Raw genomic sequence first — 27,807 nt, 5'->3', positions numbered from 1 at the left:
ATCAGAAAAACTGATTGTTTTTGCTATTGTAATGTATATATTTAATTAGCTAATTAATCAAAATCAATACAATATCACTTATAAATTAAATTAATATTACAAAATCAACAGTGACAAATCAGACAAAATACAGTGTGGTCACTTACAGAACAGATGCATGTTGCTGGAAACAAATACTGGCACTGTTATTGTAAACACAAATAACCTAAACATAAAATAAATTATCAAAACAAAATCAATTTGTAAACAAAATAAAAAAAAAAACAAACCACCCATGACGTCAACATCATACTCTGGATCAAGTCAAATGCTCTTTATAAACAAATTATTTCTAAAGTTTCATAAATTTGTGTGCGTCAACAACATAAAAGTAGGAAATAATTTAACATCTAACAACATTCTGAGGGAGAACTGTGCCGACTCATTATCTAAATAAATTCATGATCAAAAGGAACTAAACAGATAAAGAACACGGGTTAAGGCAATCATAAAGAGGTTACACAAGGGTAAGCTCAAATAATACATACCAAGACAGTTTCAGTCTAGTAATTTGCAACACAGCTGTTATATTTGATAAACCACAGCTCACTGATAAGCTCAACGCTTCATTAATATATGATACATCAACTTGATAACAGCTTTATCTTATAGAAACAAATATAATCGAAGTCAGGATCCAGATTTATCGGTGGATGAAACAGTCTGTCATTGCACATCGATCACTGAAGAGTAAATTTCATCCCACCATTTTAATGCAGTGATTAGTCAGTTCAATTAATGTACATACTCTCCTTTTCGAAAATAGCACTATTATAATATTTTCATTTTATAGTACAGCAGAGATACTGTAGAAGATGTCATTTGTTTGTTATGCTTCAGAGCAAGAGTTTCCAAACCATTTCATAATCTCAATTTATTGCCACAGTTTCTAGCGTTCTGATTGGTTGACTTGACTAGGTAGGAGAACGTCCACTGTGAAGCTGACTGTTTTGGACTGGAAGATGCTGTATGTGTTGTCGAATCGCAGAACGTCTGAATAAAACAAAATTCAGTAAATCCACATGCACCTTTAATGCTCAAGTGGTGATAAGAAATAAAGTCTGTACTTACACACTCCTGGTTCTGGGCAGGTGAGGGATCCGTCCTCGGGTACCAGGTGTGCGTTGTAACGCTCATTTGGCACAATTTCCTTCATTTCACTGGCCTTCATCCACTCTCCCATCTTCTTCTTCTTATAGACACCGAAACCTATATCGGCACCCTCGCAGGTGAACTGCCATCTGAAGAAGAGAGTGGAGCATCACACATAAAACTGAGCTCCTGCGATGTGAGCTAATAGAGCGATACCAGATGTCTATACTCATATAATGAATAAACCTCAATAATTAATCATTTATAACATTTTATTATTATTTCATAGGTCAAAAGGTTCATTTTTCAAAAGGCCCTGTAACCCCGCCTCATCAGAACGCTCTGTTTGAATAGACTTGGCAGATTCAGAAGTAAATACTCGCTGCTATGATTGGCTAATAGTTGTGTATGTTTGACAGCGTACATTCCTCATAGATGGACGCAGCTGTGGTTTAGTTCAAAAACTTATAAACAACTCTCTCATAAACACTACATACGCAAATCGGTGGGCGGGGCTAAACAGGCAGCAATGTAGAAGCAGGTGTTGCTCTTCTGCGGAGGCGGTGCTTATCCACACTATTACATCATAGACAAAAATGTTTTGGCAGACTGCCTTTAATATACAGGTGCTGGTCATATAATTGAAATATCATCAAAAAAGTGGATTTAACTAATTCCATTCAAAAAGTGAAACTTGTATATTATATTCATTCATTACACACAGACTGATATATTTCAAATGTTTATTTCTTTTAATTTTGATGTTTATAACTGACAACTATGGAAAATCCCAAATTCAGTATCTCAGAAAATTAGAATATTACTTAAGACCAATACAAAGAAAGGATTTTTAGAAATCTTGACCAACTAAACAATGTATGAACATGAAAAGTATGAGCATGTACAGCACTCAATACTTAGTTGGAGCTCCTTTTGCCTGAATTACTGCAGCAATGCGGCGTGGCATGGAGTCGATCAGTCTGTGGCACTGCTCAGGTGTTATGAGAGCCCAGGTTGCTCTGATAGTGGCCTTCAGCTCTTCTGCATTCTTGGGTCTGGCATATCGCATCTTCCTCTTCACAATACTGAGTAGGTCAGGTGAGTTTGCTGGCCAATTAAGAACAGGGATAAAATGGTCCTTAAACCAGGTACTGGAAGCTTTGGCACTGTGTGCAGGTGCCAAGTCCTGTTGGAAAATGAAATCTGCATCTCCATAAAGTTGGTCAGCAGCAGGAAGCATGAAGTTCTCTAAAACTTCCTGGTATACAGCTGCGTGACCTTGGACCTCAGAAAACACAGTGGACCAACACCAGCAGATGACATGGCACCCCAAACCATCACTGACTGTGGAAACTTTACACTGGACCTCAAGCAACGTGGATTGTGTGCCTCTCCTCTCTTCCTCCAGACTCTGGGACCCTGATTTCCAAAGGAAATGCAGAATTTACTTTCATCAGAGAACATAACTTTGGACCACTCAGCAGCAGTCCAATCCTTTTTGTCTTTAGCCCAGGCAAGATGCTTCTGACGCTGTCTGTTGTTCAAGAGTGGCTTGACACAAGGAATGTGACAGCTGAAACCCATGTCTTGCATACGTCTGTGCGTAGTGGTTTTGTTTCACAATCCTCTCCAGTGTGCGGTTATCCCTATTGCTTGTACACTTTTTTCTACCACATCTTTTCCTTCCCTTCGCCTCTCTATTAATGTGCTTGGACACAGAGCTCTGTGAACAGCCAGCCTCTTTTGCAATGACCTTTTGTGTCTTGCCTTCCTTGTTCAAGGAGTCAATGGTCGTCTTTTGGACAACTGTCAAGTAAGCAGTCTTCCCCATGATTGTGTAGCCTACAGAACTAGACTGAGAGACAATTTAAAGGCCTTTTCAGGTGTTTTGAGTTAATTAGCTGATTAGAGTGTGGCACCAGGTGTCTTCAATATTGAACCTTTTCACAATATTCAAATTTTCTGAGATAATGAATTTGGGATTTTCCTTAGTTGTCAGTTATAAACATCAAAATTAAAAGAAATAAAAATTTGAAATATATCAGTCTGTGTGTAATGAATGAATATAATATACAAGTTTCACTTTTTGAATGGAATTAGTGAAATAAATCAACTTTTTGATGATATTCTAATTATATGACCAGCACCTGTAAGCTGTTTTTAGACTAATGACAAAGTTTTGAGTTCTGAAACTTACAAGATGTTTTTATTGTACAATGACCTCTTATATGTCAAAAGATCAAGGGAACTTTGGTTTCTCAGTTCATGTCCCCTTTAATATTCATGTTCAATCCTGAAAATTGCTTTTTAATGTTTTGTCAATATAATCAGATTAGACCACAAAATCATATCCAAACCCAGGCCTTTGCAACCCACTGTTAGTAAACCCAAATGTCAATGAAGTCAATGTAGAGTGTTGCTGGTTAGCTAGTTTGACATATAAGGATTTGGTAGCTAAAGTTTTATGCATGGTTTTCCTAAAAAAACTGTTTACAGCACCTTTGATGTCATGATCACTGACTGGTTCATGGCAAACTCCCACATCTATTACCAGCTTCAGAAAGTGTTTTTGTGTTGTTTTAGAAAAAAGGTGTTTTGTGTTTCCTCTGATTGCTAACCTTAGCGCACAGTTTGGTGCAAGGAGCTCATATTCCACCTGATGAGATGAGCCACGGCCAATAGTCACACACTGATCATAGTCCACTTTAATGGAGTCTCGAACATAGTAGGTCTTGGGAATCTCTGATCCGAATGTAATCTGAAAAGAAAGAAATACCTTCTTTTAGCATGCTCAGCTGAGAAGAGTTGTTAATAATCAGAGGTGAAAATGAAAAATAAAAAACAATACAAAGGAGGATGAAACTTACAGAAGCATCGTGAGTGCAAAAGAAAAAAAGCCTGACATTTTAAGGTTAGTACAGCATTTTATGTAAAATAAAAAAACTGACAGAAAAGGACCCCAAATTAAAGTGACTTTTAATAAGGAACACAAACTGCCTTCCTTTACATGTAACGTTTAAAGACTGATTATCCTACATATAGGCTGAGTATTCTACTCTGAAGCTAAAAGAGAAAAACATTAGAAGATCACAGCCTGCAGATGTGTTCATGTTCATTTATTCTCAAAAGCTCAAAATCCAGTAAAATACAGAAAAAAGAAGTTAAATCGTTACTAAATTCAATAAGAAAACAAACAACTTGACAACATCAACATCAGACACTTTATAAAGAGTCAAGGTCATGCTGTCTGGAGTCACTGACTCAAATATTAAGATGATGTTTGAGAAATGGTGCGTCACTCAAAATGATGCACTTTCATGCACATTATTATCTTCATACACAGAAACAAATCACAGATAATTGTGCATATTAAATGACTCAACATCCCAATTCACATACTATCCATTCTATGGTAGCCAAGATTACTTTTATTTAACATTAAACTGATCAAAATCGACAGTAAAAAAGGATGTTATGATTTCCAAAACAGTCAAATATTTTCTATTTGAATTAAATGATAGTTTCCACGAAAATATTAAGCAGCACAACTGTTTTCAATTGTTATAATAATAAGAAATGTTTCTTGAGCATCACATTTCTGAAGGATACTGGAGTAATGGCTGCTAAAAACTCAGCTTTGACCTCATAGGAATAAATTTAGATGCTAACACTAACATAGATTCTCTTTAAATACTCAAAAGCACATATTTTATAAGGATGTGAATTGGGATTTAGACACAAACTTATTACTCAGTCCACAAAACATCCTTGTGTAAAGACATTCCAGTGGAAGCCTGTTGTTCAGCGATTAAGTCTCGGCATGTCATTCAAACATGCAATGACTCCATCTGTGCTCTTTAGTATAAACAGATCTTTCTTGTGGACTTGCATCCATCCAGAAGTGCTCTGGTTTTCTTTAAACTTAATTAGTTTTAAAAGGTAAGGAAATTGCCATCCATATATCACACCAGAGGAAAAGCAAGCACTCTAACGGTCTTTAAAACAAAATAAACAACTTCTATCTTCAGCTCTCTAGCCTTAAACACAGAAAAAAAAACTTTTATTTGACTTGTGTGATATCACAGTCCAACAAAGACTCCAAGGATTGCAGTTTTTCTAATATTTGTAACTATGTAACTAAATATCCATCCACTTTGTATGTTCCCAAAGTCTTCTGAAATCTTTTATAGCACTTCCAGTCCTGAAGGGGGCAGCAGCTTTACCTGTGTATCTACATACAGACACAAAACACTTCAGTTCAGAACTATAAATGTGATTCAAGTTTTAAACCCTACAGGTGCACTGGCACAGAATTCTTTTTGGAAATAGAAATGTAACCCTCTGGTGGCCTTTGGTCATTTCAGATCAAAGAATTTTAATGTAATAAATTTTAAAAAATGTTTAAGTTATCGGAATGCTACAGAACTTGGTGATTTTTGTGGCACTCGTCATATGAACACACAAAAATATATCACGGTTTTAAAGGAAAAGTTAAAAAAAAAAAAATAGTCCTCAAGCAATATTATAGATAGAGGTATAATAATATAATATATAAGCAAGCAATGGTTTTAAGTTAAAAACATCTTAATATTGGATTTTTTCTCACAAACATGTAGCTTTTAATTTCACAACACATTTATTGATGGACTGCAGTCATGTGGATTACTTGCAGATTATTGTGATGTTTTTATCAGCTGTTTAGACTCTCATTCTGACGGCACCCATTCACTGCAGAGGATCCATTGGTGAGCAACTGATACTGCATAATGCTAAATTTCTCCAAATCTGTTCTGATGAAGACACAAACTTATCTTCAGCAAATGTTCATTTTTAAAGTGAACTAAACCTTTAAATTTTTTAAATAAATGCTGCATTATTTAGCGATACACATTTATTACAGAATAAATATTGTTGAAACAGGTACAATTATAAAAGGTACAATTATTATGTTTTGACTGACAAGCGGCACATTTTAACCAGAGGGTTAAATATGTACTTTATGTCAGTTTGACAGGGTGCTTTTCATGTGCCAGTGCCGCTGTCATAACAGCCCTTTGCACTTCACATCATATCCACAATGCTTAGACAGACTGGAGGGGAAGATTAGTCATGTCATGTGCTCCAAATCTGCAACCTTGCCAGCTGATCAACTGAGTAATCAGCCTATGCAATAACCAGTGGAGCAATCCAACGGGCTCCTGTCCAGATTACACCACATGGCATCAAGAGTATCATAATGAAGTTTGAAATATTGTGCAAGCATAAACTGATAAAAAAAAAAAAAAAAAAAAAAAACGCTATTTCACTCCTCTGTTGCTTTGGGACACTAAAAATACATCTATAAGCAGGCTCTCAGAGGCAACAGGTTGACTATGTTCTTATACTATATTTCCTGGTACGGCTAAATATAATATAATATAATGTTGGTATAATGGCAAGCTCCTATAGGTTTGAACTAAATCGGCAAATATGCAAAAGGTTAGATGTTAAACTAAGCATCACAGAGCGTTTAGCAGGGAGAGACCAGGTGGACTGAAAAACTTCATGTCATTATTTCATAAACTGAAAAGGAAAGCATGTCAAGACAAACGCTAAACAAAACACTAAAATTCATATTAAGAAATACTACAAAACAATATGCGCTGACCACAGAAGGTTCAAACTGTGAAGAATCTTTCTATGCTGAACACGAAACAAACAGCATACAAATAGTTCAAAATAAACTTTTGGCTATGAAACTTTTTGGTAATGTTTTTGCATTACTTCCTAAAAATTATATTTGGTAACTGGAATTATTAAGCTATTTCCCTAATATATTTGTAGCAGATCATGATGTCTCCTATAGCATCATATACAAGCAAGTAGGGCTGCACAATTAATCGAATTTCTAATCGCGATTATAATTATGGAGGCCACAATTACATAATCGTTCAAAGTCCACTTACGTTATTCTGCGTGCTTAAGATATGTTTTTTTTCTTTCTACATGTTATCTTAATGGTTTTTCCCATTATTTTAATTTTAGTTTTAGTATAACATTATAATACCATTCATATTTTTTACTGTTTTATAATTTAAAGAAGAAACCAATCTGATGTATAGTACAGAACTTAATACTATAGAACAGCACTAAAAGTTTTTCAGTTAGAGTGTTTTCAGCTTGTTTATTTTCATATAAAAATATGGGATGCAGTTGCATCAAACAATGGTATAAACATCATTTAATGTAAATTGTGATAATCGGAATTAATAATCGGAATTACTATTTCAACGGAATAATCGACAATTATGATTTTTGTCATAATCGTGCATCCCTACAAGCAAGTGAAACTTTGTGATGCCAGTTGTCATGAAACTGTGATCTTGTTCCTCATATTTACATTTCGGTGGTTTAACAGCAAGACTGTATCCCCAATATGAAGATCCAGACTTGCGATTACAAGAAGAAAATTGCTAAACTGCTGATGGTAAATTCACCATTAAGGTTTTTTACTACTCCAAATGTATCTTCATGATTTGATTTGCTAACATCGCTGACTATCCTTTTTTCTATACTGTGAATAATCCCATGATTTATTTGCAATAAAAAATTAAAAAAAAAACTGTCCAGGAAATTTTTTTGTCACATTTTGATGGTTGGTGGTTAAATTTGGACCCTGTATAAACACTGTCCAATTAACCTTTTTGTCTGTTTGTTTTATAGAAATAATTAAATATTTACTTAACTATGGAAGATCATTTCTGCCATGGGATAAAAAAAAAGCTAACTGGGACTTTTTATCTCACAATTCAGACTTTTTTCTTGCAATTCTGAGTTTATATCTTAAAATTCAGATTTTTATGGAACTTATGAGAATTGCGAGATATAAACTGAGGGGCGGGCGGGGGAGGGGTCAGAATAGCGTGTTAACTCACATTTGCAAGAAAAACATAGTGAGATGAAAAGATGCAACTACCCATTTTATTTTTTTTCATGGCAGAAACAAGAAACTAATACAAAAATAAAAAGTAAAAAATACAAAAACAACTTTTTAAAAATTAACTTAAAACTGTACATAAACTGCCACTTATGATTTAATCATTAATCCTCTTTGCACTTATAATGTTATCTCGGATCCAATATAGTCGGCATAGCACCATCTTTCAGTTTCAATCTTTCTGAAAAATTCAAATTCCACATCAAATTGTGCCTTGTTTGTAAACAAATCCACGTTTGGTTTCTGTGCAGACCTGCGTTTGCCTTTCTCGTTATTCAAACTACATGCGCGAATCAGTGGGCGGGGCTAAACAGGGAGCAAGGTCGAAGCAGGCAATGATCTTCTTCTGCGGAGCCGGTGCTTATCCGCACTATTACATCATAGAGTCGTACATTCCACAAGCTGTTGTTTTGGCAAACTGCCTTCAATATAAGCGGTTTTTAGACAAGAAAAGGTTTTTGTTCTGAAACTTAGAGGATGTTTTTATAGTACAATGACCTCTTATATGTCAAAAGATCAAGGGAACTTTGGTTACACCTGAACATAAGCTTGTTAGCAAGTCAACGCCACTCAGAATGATGTGTGCCCTTTGTTTTTTACTCACCCTAGTTCTACATCTGGGGTCACCATCAGGGTCGGTGAGTTTGCCTCCATAGTACGCTGGGAGCTCCTCAGGGTCGATGTATTTCTGTAAAACCTCCTGCCAGTTTGCTAAAAAGACAAAAACAGAAGCTTCTGTTGAGAATTTTGATGCTCAGCGTTTACAAACAAAAATGGGAAACACACTTACAGCAAATAATTCAAATGGAAGTCTGGCAAGCGAGCTAGAGGGTATAAAATAGTCACTGACAACAGTCTGTCTAAACGGCACAAGCATTGTACAATAATCTTGCTGGTTTGGTCTGTTCCTCCTAGCATCAATTCTAAAAACTACCCACAGTCTTTCTGTTTCTATTGTTTTTAAGAATTCTGAGCAAATATTGTGTACAAATACTGAAATTCTAGTCTGTGGTAACCGACAGAATCTCAAACATACAGTATGCACACAATCAAGATGATTACCCAGAATATTCCTTTAGTAAACTAAAGCAACATGAACAACACTCTGCTTGTATGATACATTTATGCCCAATTTTATATTTTAGAACACAGAATTGGGGCAATGGTCTAGAAACACAAATTTTTTTGTATTCTTCTATTTTCTTTTTCCATACTTCTCCGGAACTAGAAATGACTAAAATCAAATTCCGTACTTGGAAACCCTGAAAAGACATTAGTGCAGTACGATTTGCGTGTTCGCTTACATCCCAGTACGATGACCTTCCGGCGAGTGTCCTCACTCAAAAAATGTTTCACCAGGTTGTATGCCACAGGAAACAGTTTGGGTGCTACAACAGAAACAGTCTTGAGATTCAGATATTTCAAAACCGGTGTATCACAGTGACATGCAAAATATGTATTGATTATTAAATAACTCCTAAGTGTGAAAATATTCCATATTAATAACTTTGGATGTTTGGAATAGGTTTAGAAAATACTACTGACCTTTAATGACAAGTAACCTCTTCAGTCTCTCTGGATAGTTTTCTTCAAACATTGTGAGAATCTATGAAAAAACATTAAAGACATAAATATGATCCTAATGCAACTGAAAGAATCAAACAATATATTAATAAAAAATACACACCTCTCCATAAGTCTCTATAGCAGGCTTATACAAGTGCTTCATTCCCAGACCATCACAGTCATAGACCATAACAATGGACTCAATGTTCCTACCCAACTGGGAGAGAAGAAAGAGAAAACAGACAGACATAGACTATTAAATATGCATAAAACCATGATATGATTCATTATAACCTCTATTCTTTGGTGAAAGTAAAAGTTCATTAGTCTGGAATAAACTACATGATTTTGTGTCAGTCTGTTTTGTTCAAAATGACTTGAAAGCCTGATGTTTAGGGTTTCTAAACATTTTTGTCGGCTGAAATCACTGGATGTAAAATATTTATTTGAAGTACACTCTGAGAATTTAGGATAGCGTTTCAATAATTTAAATACAAATCTGCATATTTACAGTTGGTTATTTTGATGGCATATTTTAATTTTGGTTAATGGTCATGCAAGTAAACATAAAATATTTCATTGTTTGTGTTTTATTTTGATTGTTTTCATTTTAAATAATTCATGAAATAGGAGGAAACTTTTAAATTTTTCCCCAAAACTATTCCTCACAGCTTTTCACAGCTGCACACTTACCCGTTCGCTCTGTAGGTCGCACTCTTTCTGCAGAATTTCACAGTCTCTGACTTTAGACTTGATTAAGTCCTGCTTGGACGCAGAATGCGTCATACCTTTAGGGTCCAAAGGTCCGATGACATCATACCAGACCGGGCTCCCTTCACGGTCATGGCCACACATCCCACCAGACAGATACTTGTCTATTACCTGAGCACAAAAATAAACATCAAGAGTAAATCACAGAATTAATCTCTTAAAGGGATACTCCACCCCAAAATGAAAATTTTGTCATTAATCACTTACCCCCATGTCGTTCCAAACCCTTAAAAGCTTTGTTCATCTTCGGAACACAATTTAAGATATTTTTGGATGAAACCGGAGGCCTGTGACTGTCCCATAGACTGCCAAATAAATAACAGTGTCAAGGTCCATAAAAGGTATGAAAGTCGTCTTCAGAATACTCCATCTGCCATCAGACGTGGAATCTTGGTGTTATAAGAAGCGACGGGAACACTTTTTGTAAGCGAAGAAAACAAAAATAACTTTATTCAACAATTCCTTTGATAACAGTCTCCTCGGTCTCTCTACATATCACCGTATGCTGTGTATGCCCTTGTGTCATCCGCGCCACAAGGATGTGCTGTTTTATTTCAAATCAAAGCTAAATACACGTAGAAACAGCGCATCCTTGTGGCGCGGATGATACAGGAGAGCATACGCAGCATACAGTGACATAGAGAGACACAGAGGAGACTGTTGATAAAGGAATTGTTGAATAAAGTCGTTATTTTTGTTTTTTTCACTTACAAAAAGTGTTCCCATTGCTTCATATAACCCAGATTGCACGTGTGATGGCAGATGGACTATTCTGAAGATGACTTTCATACCTTTTATGGACCTTTACACTGTTATTTACTTGGCAGTCTATGGGACAGTCACAGGCCTCCCGGTTTTCATCCAAAATATCTTAAATTGTGTTCTGAAGACGAACAAAGCTTTTACGGGTTTGGAACGACATGGGGGTAAGAGATTAATGACACAATTTTCATTTTGGGGTGGAGTATCCCTTTAAATGGGACACAACAGGAGAGTTTGTATATTCTCAACATCAACACTGAAAAAATCCTTTCCCACTCTGTTTATGTAATATATTTACTGAAACCTACTAACCTACAAAAAAGGTTCATTAAGAAATGACCATGTTTATAATGAGAGTGGGCAGGCCAGCCATTTCATCATAATAGAGGTCATATGCACAGAAGTCTTAAAGGGATAGTTCACCCAAAAATGACACTCTCATGTTGTTCCAAACCTATATGAGTTTCAATATTGGTAACCAAATCAAACTATTGACTTCTAGTGTTTTTTTATGCTATGGAAGTCAATGGCTACCATCAACCCTTTGCTTCCCAACATCCTTTAAAAAAAATTTATTTTGTGTTCAACATAAGAAAGAAACTCATACAGGTTTGGAACCACATGAGGGTGAGTAAATGATGACAATTAAATTTTTTGAGTGAACTATCCCTTTAAAAGGTACAGTAGCAAAAACCATGTTCTATTCTTGAGGTAAAAAAAAAAAATAAAAAAAACTTGCCTGTTTTATACATTAATTTTCTAAAATGTCAATTCCAAACTGTACCTTTTAACCAATGGCAAACTCTTATATTGAAAAGAATAAAAATATTGAATATTTACATTTTTGATAATAATAATAATAATAATAATACCAGTTTTTTGAGCTGCAAATCAGCATATTAGAATGATTTCGGAAGAATCATGTGACACTGAAAAGCTGTACCATTACAGAAAAAAGTAAACTATATTCAAACAGAAAATAGATAATAATGTATTATTATTGTTATTATTAATAATAATTAATATATAATAAATAACTTTAAAAAATACTATTCACCAATAATACTGTTTTTGACAGTATTTCTGATCACTTAAATGCAGCCTTGGTGAACAGAATAATGTTATTTTTATAAAAATAATACAATGTTACTGATCCCAAACTTTGAACAACAGAGAAATAAATATATATATATATATATATATATATATATATATATATATATATATATATATATATATAAACAACAGTTATGTTATATATGAAATACTTGTGTTCTTTTATCCTAAAACTAATGTGTCATACCTCTGGCGCCTGCCACTCCGTAAGGATGGTGTCAACTTTCATGTGTTTCCGAAATTCCATGTGCTGCGAATGAAAAACAACACATGATTAAAAAAATGCCTGTGTTTTTGCCCTAAAACTGTAATTACATGATCGGGATTGAGAACCAGCATCACAGCAAACTTTGACAGCGTTATCAACATAATTTGCCACCATGAATCTCTGTGTGTTAGTTAGACACTGCTGTGCTTTGACCTGAGGTTCAATGGATACTGGTAACAGAGTTCAGAGATACAACAAGATGGCAAGCAAAAGGTCTGTAATAAAAGAACCATGGACTACAGAAGCATCACTTACACAATGGGAAAGCAAACAGCACTTTGAACACCCAACAGCATAGAATGATCATGCTGTAATTGCCCATAAGCTGTGATTAGGCAGTGACGTGACTCATTAATTAAAACCTGAAAAGCACACTTGACTGGAGAACTGCTATCTGTACCACATTCTAAGTCGTCTCTTATGCACTCCAAGGCTGCATTTATTTGACCTAAATTACAGTAAAAACTGTTTTTTTTCTATTTTATTGCCAGCATCATTACTCTAGTCTTCAGTGTTACAGGACTCCAAACCTTTGAATGTTAGAGTATCACGGTTTCCACAAAATATTAATCAGTACAACTGTTTTCAACACTGATAATAATAATAATAAGAAATGTTTCCTGAATAGCAAATCAGCATATTAGAATGATTTCTGAAGGATCATGTGACACTGAAGACTGGAAAATTCTGAAACTTCAGCTTTGCATCACAGTAATAAATTACATTTTTTAATTACAATTAGTTCAGTTTTAATACTATTTCACAATATTGCTCTTTTTACTATATTTTGATCAAATAAATGCAGCCTTGGTGAACATAAGAGACTTCTATATATAACACTGACATTTTTTGTTTTTGTTTTTTGAGCTTCATCAACACACAGCAATAAACTGATGCTGTGAGAAATGAAATCAGCAATCCTTTCTTTTGAAAATCCAATCGCAAAAGTTTCACCAGGTGTAAACAGGGCCTTATATTAGTGAGATCATATATCATACAGTTATTCAACATGTCATGTAAAGCCTTTAGGTAATGTACATGCTGACATGAAGCCTGGCTTTGTGAAGGTCAGTCACACCCAAATTCATCACACTTAATGATCCAGAGATTGACAGAAATGTTCTTCTTTCAGTACAGTTTGATACAGTCTGTGCCCAAAGGTTAAAGAATTACACTTCAGGATTGTGAATTAAATTACAGAACTAGTGATAGAACAAGTTTTTTTTAAACACTGAATTAATAGCAACTTTAAATATGAAGATATACATTACTGTTCATAAACTTTAGGGTCAGTATTTTTAAATTATTTTTTTCAGCAAGGATGCATTAAATTGATCAGAAGTGACAGTAATAGTGACATCTATAACATCACAAAAGTTTTCTATTTCAAAGAAATGCTATTCTTTAAGAAGCACAATTAAGAAGCACAATTATTTGTAACTAATAATAAGAAAAAAATATCTGCTGAAAATTCAGCTTTGCAATCACAGAAAAATTATTATTTTTACTACTATTATATACTATATTCATATATAATACTATAATTTAGTATATACTATAATTATATATGTATAAATATATATATTATTTTTCAACCTTGGTGAACATAACCTTCTTTTTAAACAGAATCTTTCTGATCCCAAACTTTGACCAGTAGTGTAAATATTGAAAAACTCAATGAAATAGTAAGTTTGTGTGATACCTTGCGCAGCATGGCCTCAGCTTTCTGAAGATTGAAATTTCTAGCTGTAAAACAAGAAAAACAAGTTGCAAAAAAAAGATTTGTATAAAAATGGAGAGAACAAAAACTAAATGTAACGGTTTTATATCCATTATAACTAATTTATTAGAGGAAGATTAAGTGACTTGCAGGGTTCGAACCATTAGTTTCGAGCCCTAATCTTTAACCACAAGACTAGTACACAGACAAAATCCATTAATAAACTGGCACACTCACAGTATAAAGAGCAAACATGCTGTGCACATGACTTTCCTTGTCTGCAAGACAAGTTTCATGCATCTTAACTCAGTCAATATAACCTGCAGTGCACATAACTGGACTCCTTGAGTCACTGAAAGTTACTACTTGGTAACAGATTAACTGTTCAGTTGAAAATAAGGAAAGTTTGCAGGCCCTTGAGTAGACTAGTTAGGTCACAGTGTGCTGACCTTCAGCATATTCCCATGTAGATAGGCATACTTTGAAAGGGAAAAGCCTATCCAACCCAACCCAATTTCACTTGCACAGTCCTGTAAAGTCTGTGGATTAGTTTTACTGTCATCTCCTCACACTTGTTTGTACCTGACTGGCCTAGAGACACGACTGACCCAGAATTAGTCAGACATGGAGTCATACATAAGTATCTAATACACATAAAGGAGATTATGTGACACAGCCGACATAAGCTCAAACTCTTTCTTATGAAGAGGTTTAACGGTGGACTCCTATTAATAAATTCAACATCAAACAAACTGCCTTCTCAAATTAAATACATCAATCAAACTAACTAGATTTAGTTAGTACTATAGTTATTTATCAGCAGCAGTAAAGACAAACTAAGTAGTTGAAATTAATATAATAATAATAATAATAATAAATAGCCAATAAATAGAAATATATTAATTTACAATAATAATTGTATTAATAATTTATATATTTATAATATATATAATATATATATATATATATATATATATATATATATATATATATATATACACACAATATAATGTAATATATATAATGTAAAAAAATAAAAATAAAACAAAATCAATTTTTTTTATTCATAGTGTGTTTATATCTGAAGAAAATGTAAATTTGCCTGTAGCATTTGCTTAGGATCATGTACGATCGTTTGGGCTTTATATCTTATATCACCCGTGTCAGCCTGCCCAACCAGAGTATATGGATTCAAGTGCCCAAAGGTGCCATCCTCCACCTCGGGTACCTGGCGCTGTACCACCTTCAAGTGAAGAGTACCAATCCAAGGTAGAAATTCCAGCTTTCATCAAGGACCACAATCTCACCCATGAGACCCAACTGTTGTCTGATGATGTTTGCAGGTGAACTTCGTCAGCCAAAAAGGGGGATTCTGTAGCATCTGCTTAGGATCACGTACGATCGTTTGGGCTTTATATCTTAGAAATTCCTTTTAGCCTTTTGACATTTGCATATAAATTGTAGACATGGCCTCACATCCTACATTTATGGGTGCTAAATTGCCATGGGTTTTCTCCCCTCTATCAAGATGATATTAAACAGCAACTCTCTTTTCCTCCCCATCGGACTTCAAACACATTTCAAAGATATGTGAATGACCGTCAGGGCCAGAAACCACGGCCTAGCTGACCAGTGGACCACCTCCACGCTTACAAATACACATAAAACACACACATAAAGACATTTTCTTTATTTAGACTACAATTAAACGTTTACAAAACTATCATGAATATACATCTGTTTTAATAACTTCTACAAATTAGGTTCATTTAGTTACCACTGTTTATTTGTATTAGTTAAGCTCTAAATGCTAATATTCAGGTGTATGAATGTTCCTTGCTTATCTTAAAATTAAGGCCTTATGTTATGTATAGCTAGATTGATGCCATTGCATCTTCCAATGTCATACAACTAGACTATTACTCCCGTAGGTTTAACCATTAGCAAAGCTAACTAATGTGTGCCCTCTCGCCCGATCACAGAGCAAAATTAATCTTAGAATTCTGCAGGTCAGTGTCGGATTAATAATAACCGGGAGTCCTAAAATCAACCGCATAAGTCCCATATATCTGGCGAAGAAATCCCAAAGGGCAGCACGTACAAATAGCTTTATACTAAAGTTATCTGATATTGGGCGAAGAAACCCCCACTTTCAGTTTTAAATGCATAAGTCTCAAGTCTGATGAAGAAACCTCAGATTAGCTGCATGAATTAATCTGCGTGGCGAAGAAACCCCACTGGCAGTGGTATTAAAAATGGACAACGAAGAAATCTCGCTGCAGTTTATTTACTTTTAATAGTGATTTGAGCGATGTTCCTCATCTCCCTAAATTAAGGCTTTCCTTTAACCATCGCATATCATTGTAGTCATTGAATTGATGTAATTGAATAATGAAGTAATGGTTTAATTCTAGCCTAGCTAACTAGTAACTTGCAATTGTCTGTGGAGTGAATGTGCTGTTTTGATTTTTGAATAAAGTAATATGCAATACGTCTTAACTGACGGTGTGTTAGGCCTGGTTCACAGCTGAAGCAGCGCGCTAGCAGCAGGTAGGCAGAGCGGAAGCAGCGCGCGGCTATTTTGCTTTCACACCGGCAGCGCGCAACTGAACAGCGGATTTTGGACAGAGTACTGTCAATTGGTTCCAATTGAATCAATTTTGTTTTTTCTTGAAAAGAACAATAATTCTACAATTTCACACATTGGTGAATAATAATAATAATTATATATATATATATATATATATATATATATATATATATATATATATATATATATATATATATTATCCGAATTATATTTATTATATTAGCTCTTACCTCCATAAAAACTCTTTTATATGTTGATACACAGAATATTCTGACACATCAAATACATACATTACCCATCATAAAAGAGCTTATAGATAATTCATAAATGCATACGGCAAACTTCTTAACAGAGACAATGTAAATGAGCAAACTCTCGAAAACAGAAAAAAAGACGCAGATCATAGATGTCTATACTGTAGCTATGTGTGCTAGGCCTATATTAATCTATGCTATTTGCCTATCTATATTGAGTTGTTTGCTAGTGTGCCAGCGAAAGCGTCAAAAACACTATAAAATTACTTACCATCTACACTAAGAGCCGCTGAACATCCGTTCTTCTGCCAGTATATAGGCCTAGTTATAAGAATACGACTACTACTACTAATAATAAATAAATCTCCAAGGCTAAACTAGCAGTATAAATTATTTAAAGTTGTTTTTGTATTTCGGCCAAAAAATTTATTTTTGGATAGAACTGTAAGTACTTTGACAGATTTTGTAAAAAAAAAAAAATATATATATATATATACAGGTCCTTCTCAAAAAATTAGCATATTGTGAAAAAGTTCATTATTTTCCATAATGTAATGATAAAAATTAAACTTTCATATATTTTAGATTCATTGCACACCAACTGAAATATTTCAGGTCTTTTATTGTTTTAATACTGATGATTTTGGCATACAGCTCATGAAAACCCCAAATTCCTATCTCAAAAAATTAGCACATCATGAAAAGGTTCTCTAAAACGAGCTATTAACCTAATCATCTGAATCAACTAATTAACTCTAAACACCTTCAAAAGATTCCTGAGGCTTTTAAAAACTCCCAGCCTGGTTCATTACTCAAAACCGCAATCATGGGTAAGACTGCAGACCTGACTGCTGTCTAGAAGACACCCTCAAGCGAGAGGGTAAGACACAGAAAGACATTTCTGAACGAATAGGCTGTTCCCAGAGTGCTGTATCAAGGCAGCTCAGTGGGAAGTCTGTGGGAAGGAAAAAGTGTGGCAAAAAAATGCTGCACACAACGAGAAGAGGTGACCGGACCCTGAGGAAGATTGTGGAGAAGGACCGATTCCAGACCTTGGGGGACCTGCGGAAGCAGTGGACTGAGTCTGGAGTAGAAACATCCAGAGCCACCGTGCACAGCTGTGTGCTTTTGAACCAGAAACAGCGGCAGAAGCGCCTGACCTGGCTACAGAGAAGCAGCACTGGACTGTTGCTCAGTGGTCCAAAGTACTTTTTTCGGATGAAAGCAAATTTTGCATGTCATTCGGAAATCAAGGTGCCAGAGTCTGGAGGAAGACTGGGGAGAAGGAAATGCCAAAATGCCTGAAGTCCAGTGTCAAGTACCCACAGTCAGTGATGGTCTGGGGTGCCATGTCAGCTGCTGGTGTTGGTCCACTGTGTTTTATCAAGGGCAGGGTCAATGCAGCTAGCTATCAGGAGATTTTGGAGCACTTCATGCTTCCATCTGCTGAAAAGCTTTATGGAGATGAAGATTTCGTTTTTTCAGCACGACCTGGCACCTGCCCACAGTGCCAAAACCACTGGTAAATGGTTTACTGACCATGGTATTACTGTGCTCAATTGTCCTGCCTACTCTCCTGACCTGAACCCCATAGAGAATCTGTGGGATATTGTGAAGAGAAAGTTGAGAGACGCAAAGATCCAACACTCTGGATGAGCTTAAGGCCGCTATCGAAGCATCCTGGGCCTCCATAAACACCTCAGCAGTGCCACAGGCTGATTGCCTCCATGCCCACGCCGCATTGAAGCAGTCATTTCTGCAAAAGGATTCCCGACCAAGTATTGAGTGCATAACTGAACATAATTATTTGAAGGTTGACTTCTTTGTATTAAAAACACTTTTCTTTTATTTTAATTCATTACAAATATGCTAATTTTTTGAGATAGGAATTTTGGGTTTTCATGAGCTGTATGCCAAAATCATCAGTATTAAAACAATAAAAGACCTGAAATATTTCAGTTGGTGTGCAATGAATCTAAAATATATGAAAGTTTAATTTTTATCATTACCTTATGGAAAATAATGAACTTTTTCACAATATGCTAATTTTTTGAGAAGGACCTGTATATATATATATATATATATATATATATATATATATATATATATATATTAATAATAAAAAATAGAAAAATATTGTGAATTTAAATATCATACATTTTTAATGTAATTTGATAAAAACACAGTAGATATCATTAATGCAAATTTTGGGGATAATTACTTTTTCGTGTCAGTACATGTATATTTTGCCCATGATCATTGTCACTTTATCTTCTATACATATTTTTAATATTAATTTTCTTTCCTAACATACTCCAGTTCTTATTAAAACACCTTAGATTTGCTTATTTTGTGCATTTAGAGCACTTTTTGTGTGAAATCATATTTATTTTGTCCATCAAAGGTGTACTTTCACTTTAACTGAGCGTCAGCAGCACAGCAAAAATAGACCCAGCGCCGAAACGATCGCAGCACTGCTGCTTCTGCTCTGCAACGCTCTGCAGCGCAGCCTCTGCGTGCGGTGTGAACGCTCTCATCTGTTAACATAGGCACCGAAAAAAATACGTGCTGCTTCTGCTCTGCTGCCGCTTGCGGTGTGAACCCGGCCTTAGTTTCCCATGCAGATTTACAACAGTGCAAGTTCTGCTCCACTTGCAAGTGTTGTAAGCTTGCATCGGTCTCTTAGCAACATCTGATCCCGGTAGTTGAGAGCAGCCTCTTCTGGTTCAATCTGATAACAGCACCCACTTCACAGACCCTTGTGTAAACAAACAACTGAGTGTAGCCAAAGCTAACTTAACTGTTAGCATCGACTAACTGACACTGTGAGAGTCTAAAGTGTGAACCACTCCTCTCTCTCACTCCTGGTTTCACTTCTTGTTTATACAATAACCTTCTGTACAGACTCAGTTAGGTTGGCCCCTTCCTCACATTCGTTGGTTGTATTTGTGTTATTTTTTTATTTTGACTATTCTACCTCTCTATGATTTCATTTCATTCATTTATTTTTAGCTTGAAGGTACAGATTCAGCTAAGTTGATTTTAATTAAATCTGATCACTGACTCTTCCTGTCTCTTCTATTACCTTCCTTAACAAAGACTCTAAGTTAAATGCTCTGAAAGACCACCTGAAAAGAAACTAAAGCCAAGAAGGGCAGAGCCCTCATCAGCATTACCACCGCTGAGCAGAACTCCCATCCATGAATTGCTACACAATGGAAGTGAATGGCCGCAAACTAAAGTTTTGCCAGCCTTCACCAAAGAACTCTTCCTTTCTAACAAAAGAAGAAAGACCACCTTGCCTACTCCCTGGGAGGGTCCATCCTGCTACATGTCGACCCTGAGCAAAGCGAGATGGCGTTTCTCCTGAATCTACCCATCCTTGAATCCGACAACATTTACAGACTCAAAGACATTATCAATGTTGGATTTTGGCAAGGATACACTCACATCAGGATACACACACCAGTTATGGTAGCCTACCACAACAGTAACCCACAGTTATACCTGGCCCCAAATCTGCATATGTGTACCCTGACCAAAGACATTCATTATCTCTGCCCCAGCAAGCCCTTCCTCCGAGACAACACTGAAGGAATCTGCGGGTTACAACCCATGCAAAGAGAGACACTCTGCCGGCTGAGGCCAAGCCTCGCCCATCCGTACCGGCACACTGACATTTGACCAGCACACTGGCACCTGTGTCACTGCCACCTGTGTCAGCCTGCCCAACCAGAGTATGTGGATTCAAGTGCCCAAAGGTGCCATCCTCCACCTCGGGGACCTGGGCACCTTTCAAGTGAAGAGTACCAATCCGAGGTTGAAATTCCAGCCTTCATCAAGGACCACAATCTCACCCATGAGACCCAACTGTTGTCTGACGATGTTTGCAGGTGAACTTCGTCAGCCAAAAAGGGGGATTCTGTAGCATCTGCTTAGGATCACGTACGATCGTTTGGGCTTTATATCTTAAAAATTCTTTTTAGCCTTTTGACATTTGCATATAAATCGTAGACATGTGAATGACCCTCAGGGCCAGACACCACGGCCTAGCTGACCAGTGGACCACCTCCATGCTTACAAATACACATAACACACACACATAAAGATATTTTCTTTATTTATACTACAATTAATCAGTTACAAATGTATCTGGTATATGCACCCCGCAAATAAAGTGCCAATTTCTTTCCCTGCCCCAACCTGACCCACAGGTTACCCGGGTTATGAGATGACCTGCGCATCACTAATATGTGTTGTCTGTACGTTTCCCTATTACATTAGTCTAGGTACCACTGTTTATTTGTATTGTATCTCTGGTTTAATATTTTCTAGATGTTTCATCCTTGGTATGAAAATGATCTGTTCTTTATTCCTCAAACCATGATGTACTCTGTGTGATCGTGAAATGCATCATACTATTTGTACCATATTTTGGGTAAAACTACACCAACTCGTCAGGACAAATGAGCATGCAAATGAGGTGTCACTGGGACAAAAAAAACACTTTCCCGCTGAAACTATACGCCTTGTTACTGGTCAATCTAACCAAAAGTGGTGTAACAGGGAAACCAGATAAAACCTCCCCCACGCCCAAAAAGTGTGCTTCTCTTCACTTGCCGTTCCCTGGAGACACCCATCACCTGGGAAACCCCGCGACTCCCCTTCTGGGGGGAGTCCGATCTTCTGGCAGTTTTCAGCAACTTTGTTGATTCACTTCGGAGCTTTCACTCCTAACTGGATTTCAACTGGAATCTACGCATTATACAGGTGCTGTTCATATAATTAGAATATCATCAAAAAGTTGATTTCACTAATTCCATTCAAAAAGTGAAACTTGTATATTATGTTCATTCATTACACACAGACTGATATATTTCAAATGTTTATTTCTTTTAATTTTGATGATTATAACTGACAACTAAGGAAAATCCCAAATTCAGTATCTCAGAAAATTAGTATGCTCAGAATATTGTGAAAAGGATCAATACTGAAGACACCTGGTGCCACACTCTAATCAGCTAATTAACTCAAAACACCTGCAAAGGCCTTTAAATGGTCTCTCAGTTTAGTTCTGTAGGCTACACAATCATGGGGAAGACTGCTTACTTGACAGTTGTCCAAAAGACGACCATTGGCATCTTGCACAAGGAAGGCAAGACACAAAAGGTCATTGCAAAAGAGGCTGGCTGTTCACAGAGCTCTGTGTCCAAGCACATTAACAGAGAGGTGAAGTGAAGGAAAAGATGAGGTAGAAAAAAGTGTACAAGCAATAGGGATAACCGCACCCTGGAGAACATTGTGAAACAAAACCCATTCAAAAATGTGGGGGAGATTCACAAAGAGTGGACTGCAGCTGGAGTCAGTGCTTCAAGAACCACTACGCACAGACGTATGCAAGACATGGGTTTCAGTTGTCGCATTCCTTGTGTCAAGCCACTCTTGAACAACAGACAGCGTCAGAAGCATCTCGCCTGGGCTAAAGACAAAAAGGTGTGGACTGCTGCCGAGTGGTCCAAAGTTATGTTCTCTGATGAAAGTAAATTTTGCATTTCCTTTGGAAATCAGGGTCCCAGAGTCTGGAGGAAGAGAGGAGAGGCACACAATCCACGTTGCTTGAGGTCCAGTGTAAAGTTTCCACAGTCAGTGATGGTTTGGGGTGCCATGTCATCTGCTGGTGTTGGTCCACTGTGTTTTCTGAGGTCACAGAGCAACGCAGCCATATACCAGGAAGTTTTAGAGCACTTCATGCTTCCTGCTGCTGACCAACTTTATGGAGATGCAGATTTCATTTTCCAACAGGACTTGGCACCTGCACACAGTGCCAAAGCTACCAGAACCTGGTTTAAGGACCATGGTATCCCTGTTCTTAATTGGCCAGCAAACTCGCCTGACCTACTCAGTATTGTGAAGAGGAAGATGCGATATGCCAGACCCAAGAATGCAGAAGAGCTGAAGGCCACTATCAGAGCAACCTGGGCTCTCATAACACCTGAGCAGTGCCACAGACTGATCGACTCCATGCCACGCCGCATTGCTGCAGTAATTCAGGCAAAAGGAGCCCCAACTAAGTATTGAGTGCTGTACATGCTCATACTTTTCACGTTCATACTTTTTTAGTTGGCCAAGATTTCTAAAAATCCTTTCTTTGTATTAGTCTTAAGTAATATTCAAATTTTCTAAGATACTGAATTTGGGATTTTCCTTAGTTGTCAGTTATAATCATCAAAATTAAAAGAAATAAACATTTGAAATATATCAGTCTGTGTGTAATGAATGAATATAATACACAAGTTTCACTTTTTGAATGGAATTAGTGAAATAAATCAACTTTTTGATGATATTCTAATTATATGACCAGCACCTGTACATGCACCAGGACACTTTACTCAGCACCTACAGAACCTATGCAAGTAACCGCTTGTTAACTATCTAGTTGCACTTCTAGGCTTTGACCCCTTTTAATTAAGGTGATGTAATTCTTTGATGGTTCTTAACAGGTTGTGATTAGTTGATGAGTAAGTACTTCTTATCTTGGCCAGAGAAATAATTTTACTTAGTCAATAAACGATTAACACTGTCCGTCCTGCGGACGAACAAATCATTTTATTGTACTATTAATGCTATAATGCTACAAGTAATTCCTGAAGACTAAAATAGTTAATAATAAGCTATTGTGATTAATTATGTTCATCTTACTTTGAGCTAAAATTTGTTACATGCCTGTGCAGAAATCACCACCATATGTTACAATGATTTAGGTTGTTGCCCGGACGTGTTGGTGTTTTTTTAGAATGTTGCTAATGCGGTTGCCAGTGTGTTCTGGGTGGCTGCTAGGTGTTTGCTGACTGGCTCATCCCCAAGTTTCTTGACATCTCTATGACATTCTGGTCACTAGATAGAGCTTCAGTGAGTCTTTAAGCTTTTTTTCCACCCATTTTATTGTCCACAATTAAGCCAATGTGTCTAATCGCTTGGAAAAAGTAACAGATAAGGCTTATGTTTGTTGCGCAAATAGCGCAGGATGAGTTACACACATTGAGGTTAAGGCTTTGTATAAATTCCTATTAGCATAAGCAAAAATAAGAGTGATGTTTGACTTATTTGCAAGTTACATACACTACCACTCAAAAGCAAGTTCATTCATTCATTTAAAGAAGTAGTCAGCATTTCAGATGGTTTTTAAAAGAAGTCACAAAGGCTGTTTATTTGATCGAAAATACAGTAAAAACTGTAATATTATGAAACATTATTACTATTTAAAATAACTGTTTTCAATTGTAATAGATTTCAAACTGTAACTTATTGTGGTGTAAAGCTGAATTTTCAGCATCATTACTGCAGTCTTCAGTCACATGATCCTTCAGAAATCATTCTAATATGCTGCTCAAGAAACATTTCTTATTATTGCTGCTTAATATTTGTGTGGAAATGGGCATACATTTTTTCAGCATTCTTTCATGAAATAGAAATTTGTTGTAGCTATAAAATAAAGTCTTGTCACTTTTGATCAATTTAAGCATCCTTGCTTAACAAAAAGTGTTAATTTCCTACAAAAAATAAATAAAACTTACTGATCCTAAACCTTTGAACAGTATGTACTGTATGCATGAATGTAAACACATGAACTACAGTAACGTTACCCGTGCACTCAATCTTTTACAGCAGTGAACTCATATCACATCACTGCAGACCTCAATGACGTGTTTCACAATCGAGCATTTATCTTATCAACACAGCCTCTATTAACGAAATGTGCATGTGTCAACAGTCTCTAACGCAGCTCAAAAATTATAATACTGGTATGCAGAAGTACATATATGAATGATCCAGATCACTTAGAGAAAAACATTCAGAGTCATGATTGATTAATGACATTCTCGAGCTTCCATCATGCATGCTAGATGGCGTCACTGTTTACATGAATATACTAATTAATTAAAGGGGTCATATGATGCTGCTAAAAAGAACATTATTTTGTGTATTTGGTGTAATGAAATGTGTTTATGTGGTTTAAGGATCAAAAAACACATTATTTTCCACATACTGTACATTATTATTTCTCCTCTATGCCCCGCCTTCTGAAACACGTAGATTTTCACAAAGCTCATCAGTCTGAAAAGCGAGGTGTGCTCTGATTGGCCAGCTATCCGGTGCGTTGTGATTGGCCGAATGCCTCAAGCGTGAGATGGAAATGTTACACCTCTTGACATATTTTGATGCCTTGTCCGGCCGGAGCGACGAGACATAAACATAAAACCCATTATAAACGTGATATAAACATGATTTCTAGTCGTGTCTTCTTTTGGAAGGCAAAAACAAAGTAGGTTCGCTTTCTCAACGAAACAGCGTCACACACCGCGGCCTTAAGTGAGCAGAGTTCGGAGGCCTAGAGAGAGCCGCGTTCTAGAGTGAGCCGCTGCCGGCTTGAGTGAGTAGACGCGGGTGGCTTGAGAACGGCACTGCCGGCGGATTCTACGAAGGAGCGTCCGTTGGTCGTGCAGAAGCCACATGTGACGACCCCGAGCTGGACGCCGCTTCGTCCACGGTGAAAGCCGATTTAGCGATCCACAGTGTGAAGTTGATGTATTTCCTCAGCGACCAGCATGGATCAGCTCCAGGCATGACAAAGCGGATATCATCCTCTTTTGGAAGGCCAAACAAAGTAGTTTCGCTTTCAAAGTGAAACACACAGTGTTTATACGACATGGCGGCGGCGGCAGCAACAACAATACTACAACAAGAATAAAAGGTACGCCTTCTTTCTTTCCATGAACATCTGGGTGGCATTATGCAAATCTTCCCACATACTGACATAGATATTTGGGGGTGTGTTAGAACAAGCCGTTTCAGGGGGGCGTGGATGAGTCTCAACTTTTATAAAGATTATCTCTTTGGATTTGAGACTTTAGTCTTTGCAACTTTACAGTTCTACAGATACAGATCTTTATTCACCAAGAGCTTGTAACACTCCAAAGAGAAAGGAAAATTTTGAAATCACATCATATGACCCGTTTAAAGGATTCCATCAGTAGTACTGCATAGAATCTGTGCTGCTAGTCTCTGTCTGGTGCCTAGAAGACTGGCTGCATTCAAACACAAAACAGCCTTTGTTAAAACCCAAGAACAGCCTCCGTAAAGCCACTCTAGAGGGTCAGCTAAAAGTTTAGAGACCATATGCATTTAGCAGATAATTGAAACAACTTACAACAGAGGAACAAAAGATAAACTTAGAGAAACTTAAATATTAAACGTAACTAACGCTCCAGTAAAATCTGAACCCCAAACCTTTTCTTTTTCAGTGTGCACTTTCTATTTCTAAATAAAATAGCCATAAAGATTCAAATAACTTACAATTCAGAACATTTCTAACCATAACAATGCGTGAAGGCCTAATCTATCATGTATTGTGAGTTCCAGGACTCTCTGAACTCGTCCTCGCTGTTCCTGACTGCAGAGATACATGCAGCATTGGTCCGATTACACTGATTCAGTACAGGACATGTCATCTCTTTCTAGAATCTCATGTGAAACCTGATTCTATTCTACAGACTGTATCATTCCATGAGATTCTATTCTATGACATTATATATTTTGTCAATATATATGCCAAATCATTCTGTAAGATCATTCTATATGGTTCTATTTAACAAATTGTATTAATTTTATCATTCCATACACATTCTATTCTTTAGGCAGTATCAGTTTAGAAGATTTGATTTAATAATTGTCATTATAGATTAACAGAGTCATTCTACAATCTATAGGTCATGCACATTCTTTTACATTAAGCTTATTGCTATCTATGAAACAGAGACTTAAACTGTTCTCAAACTAAATAATAATAATAATAATTTATGCAAATATTAGAACAGAGGGAGTTTCTCTCTTAAGCAGAAAATTAATATTTAACATACTAATTGTTCATTGTGCATTATGAATGTGTGTGAAGTAGCTGACCTCTCAGCCATCGGAGCAGAAAGTGGTCATTCTGGGATGGACACTGGGGTAGAATATCCTTAACATTCTCTCGAAATTAAAAAAAAAAACAGATGAATAATTATGCAGCGTCACAGTAAGAAGTTGAGCACATCCGTTAGTAACATCTACTCACGTGCTGGGAACACTGCAAACTTGAAAAGTTACGTAAATTACACAATTTAGCAAAAGAGCGATTAACTAATAACTTTTATGAGTAGTCTATTGATTCTGCATTCAGAACGAGTGTGATTCGTCTGTTTTCGTCTGCGGTGAGTGTGTGGCCTCTCTGACCGGGAGAGTGTTTCATTCCAAAATCCCGGAGCAATTCAATCCACGACATACTCTTGAGAGAAATAAAAGAATTATAATTCACCTGGGCCAAAGCATCGGCTTGTTTCACGCTCAGATCTCCAACTCGTCCGCTCATGTCGTCACGAGTAGGCTACACCAGGAATAACTGTCTAAAAATCAGCTGGACTCAGAGACAGAGAGAGACTGAGCGCTCAATGATGTTTCATGTCCCTCCCATCAGTTGCGCTGCGTCTCTCTACCGCTGGGGGCGCTGTGGGACCAATCATCCATATTATACGGTTTATGAAATTAATGCTTAATCTATCACATCGAGATATGTGATAGATTATGTATATGTGTTATGCAATTATTAATATTATT

At 36.5% G+C, this 27,807-nt stretch overlaps 1 protein-coding gene across 2 annotated transcripts; it reads right to left on the bottom strand.

The window, feature by feature from the left end:
- Positions 1-286: 286 nt before the first annotated feature.
- On the bottom strand, positions 287-27,807 carry sec14l8 (SEC14-like lipid binding 8). 2 transcript variants are annotated; one of them, XM_042753175.1, is made up of 12 exons: positions 27,509-27,807; positions 27,115-27,190; positions 14,293-14,336; positions 12,510-12,572; positions 10,367-10,555; positions 9,795-9,890; positions 9,653-9,713; positions 9,412-9,495; positions 8,712-8,818; positions 3,750-3,889; positions 1,111-1,280; positions 287-1,032 (listed from the first exon to the last, which is right to left on the bottom strand). In XM_042753175.1, the coding sequence occupies exons 1-12, from the start codon at positions 27,560-27,562 to the stop codon at positions 929-931; spliced, it is 1,188 nt and encodes a 395-aa protein (XP_042609109.1). In that variant the 5' UTR covers positions 27,563-27,807; the 3' UTR covers positions 287-928. The 2 variants fall into 2 exon arrangements, with proteins under 2 accessions (XP_042609109.1, XP_042609115.1); XM_042753181.1 differs by lacking the exon at positions 14,293-14,336 and having other exon boundaries at positions 27,509-27,551.

Source organism: Cyprinus carpio, chromosome A5, assembly GCF_018340385.1.
Source record: "Cyprinus carpio isolate SPL01 chromosome A5, ASM1834038v1, whole genome shotgun sequence".
In the NCBI taxonomy this organism is placed as follows: Eukaryota; Metazoa; Chordata; class Actinopteri; order Cypriniformes; family Cyprinidae; genus Cyprinus; species Cyprinus carpio.
The sequence above is the reverse complement of the archived record's forward strand: the minus strand, read 5'-3'. Positions and strand labels throughout refer to the sequence as shown.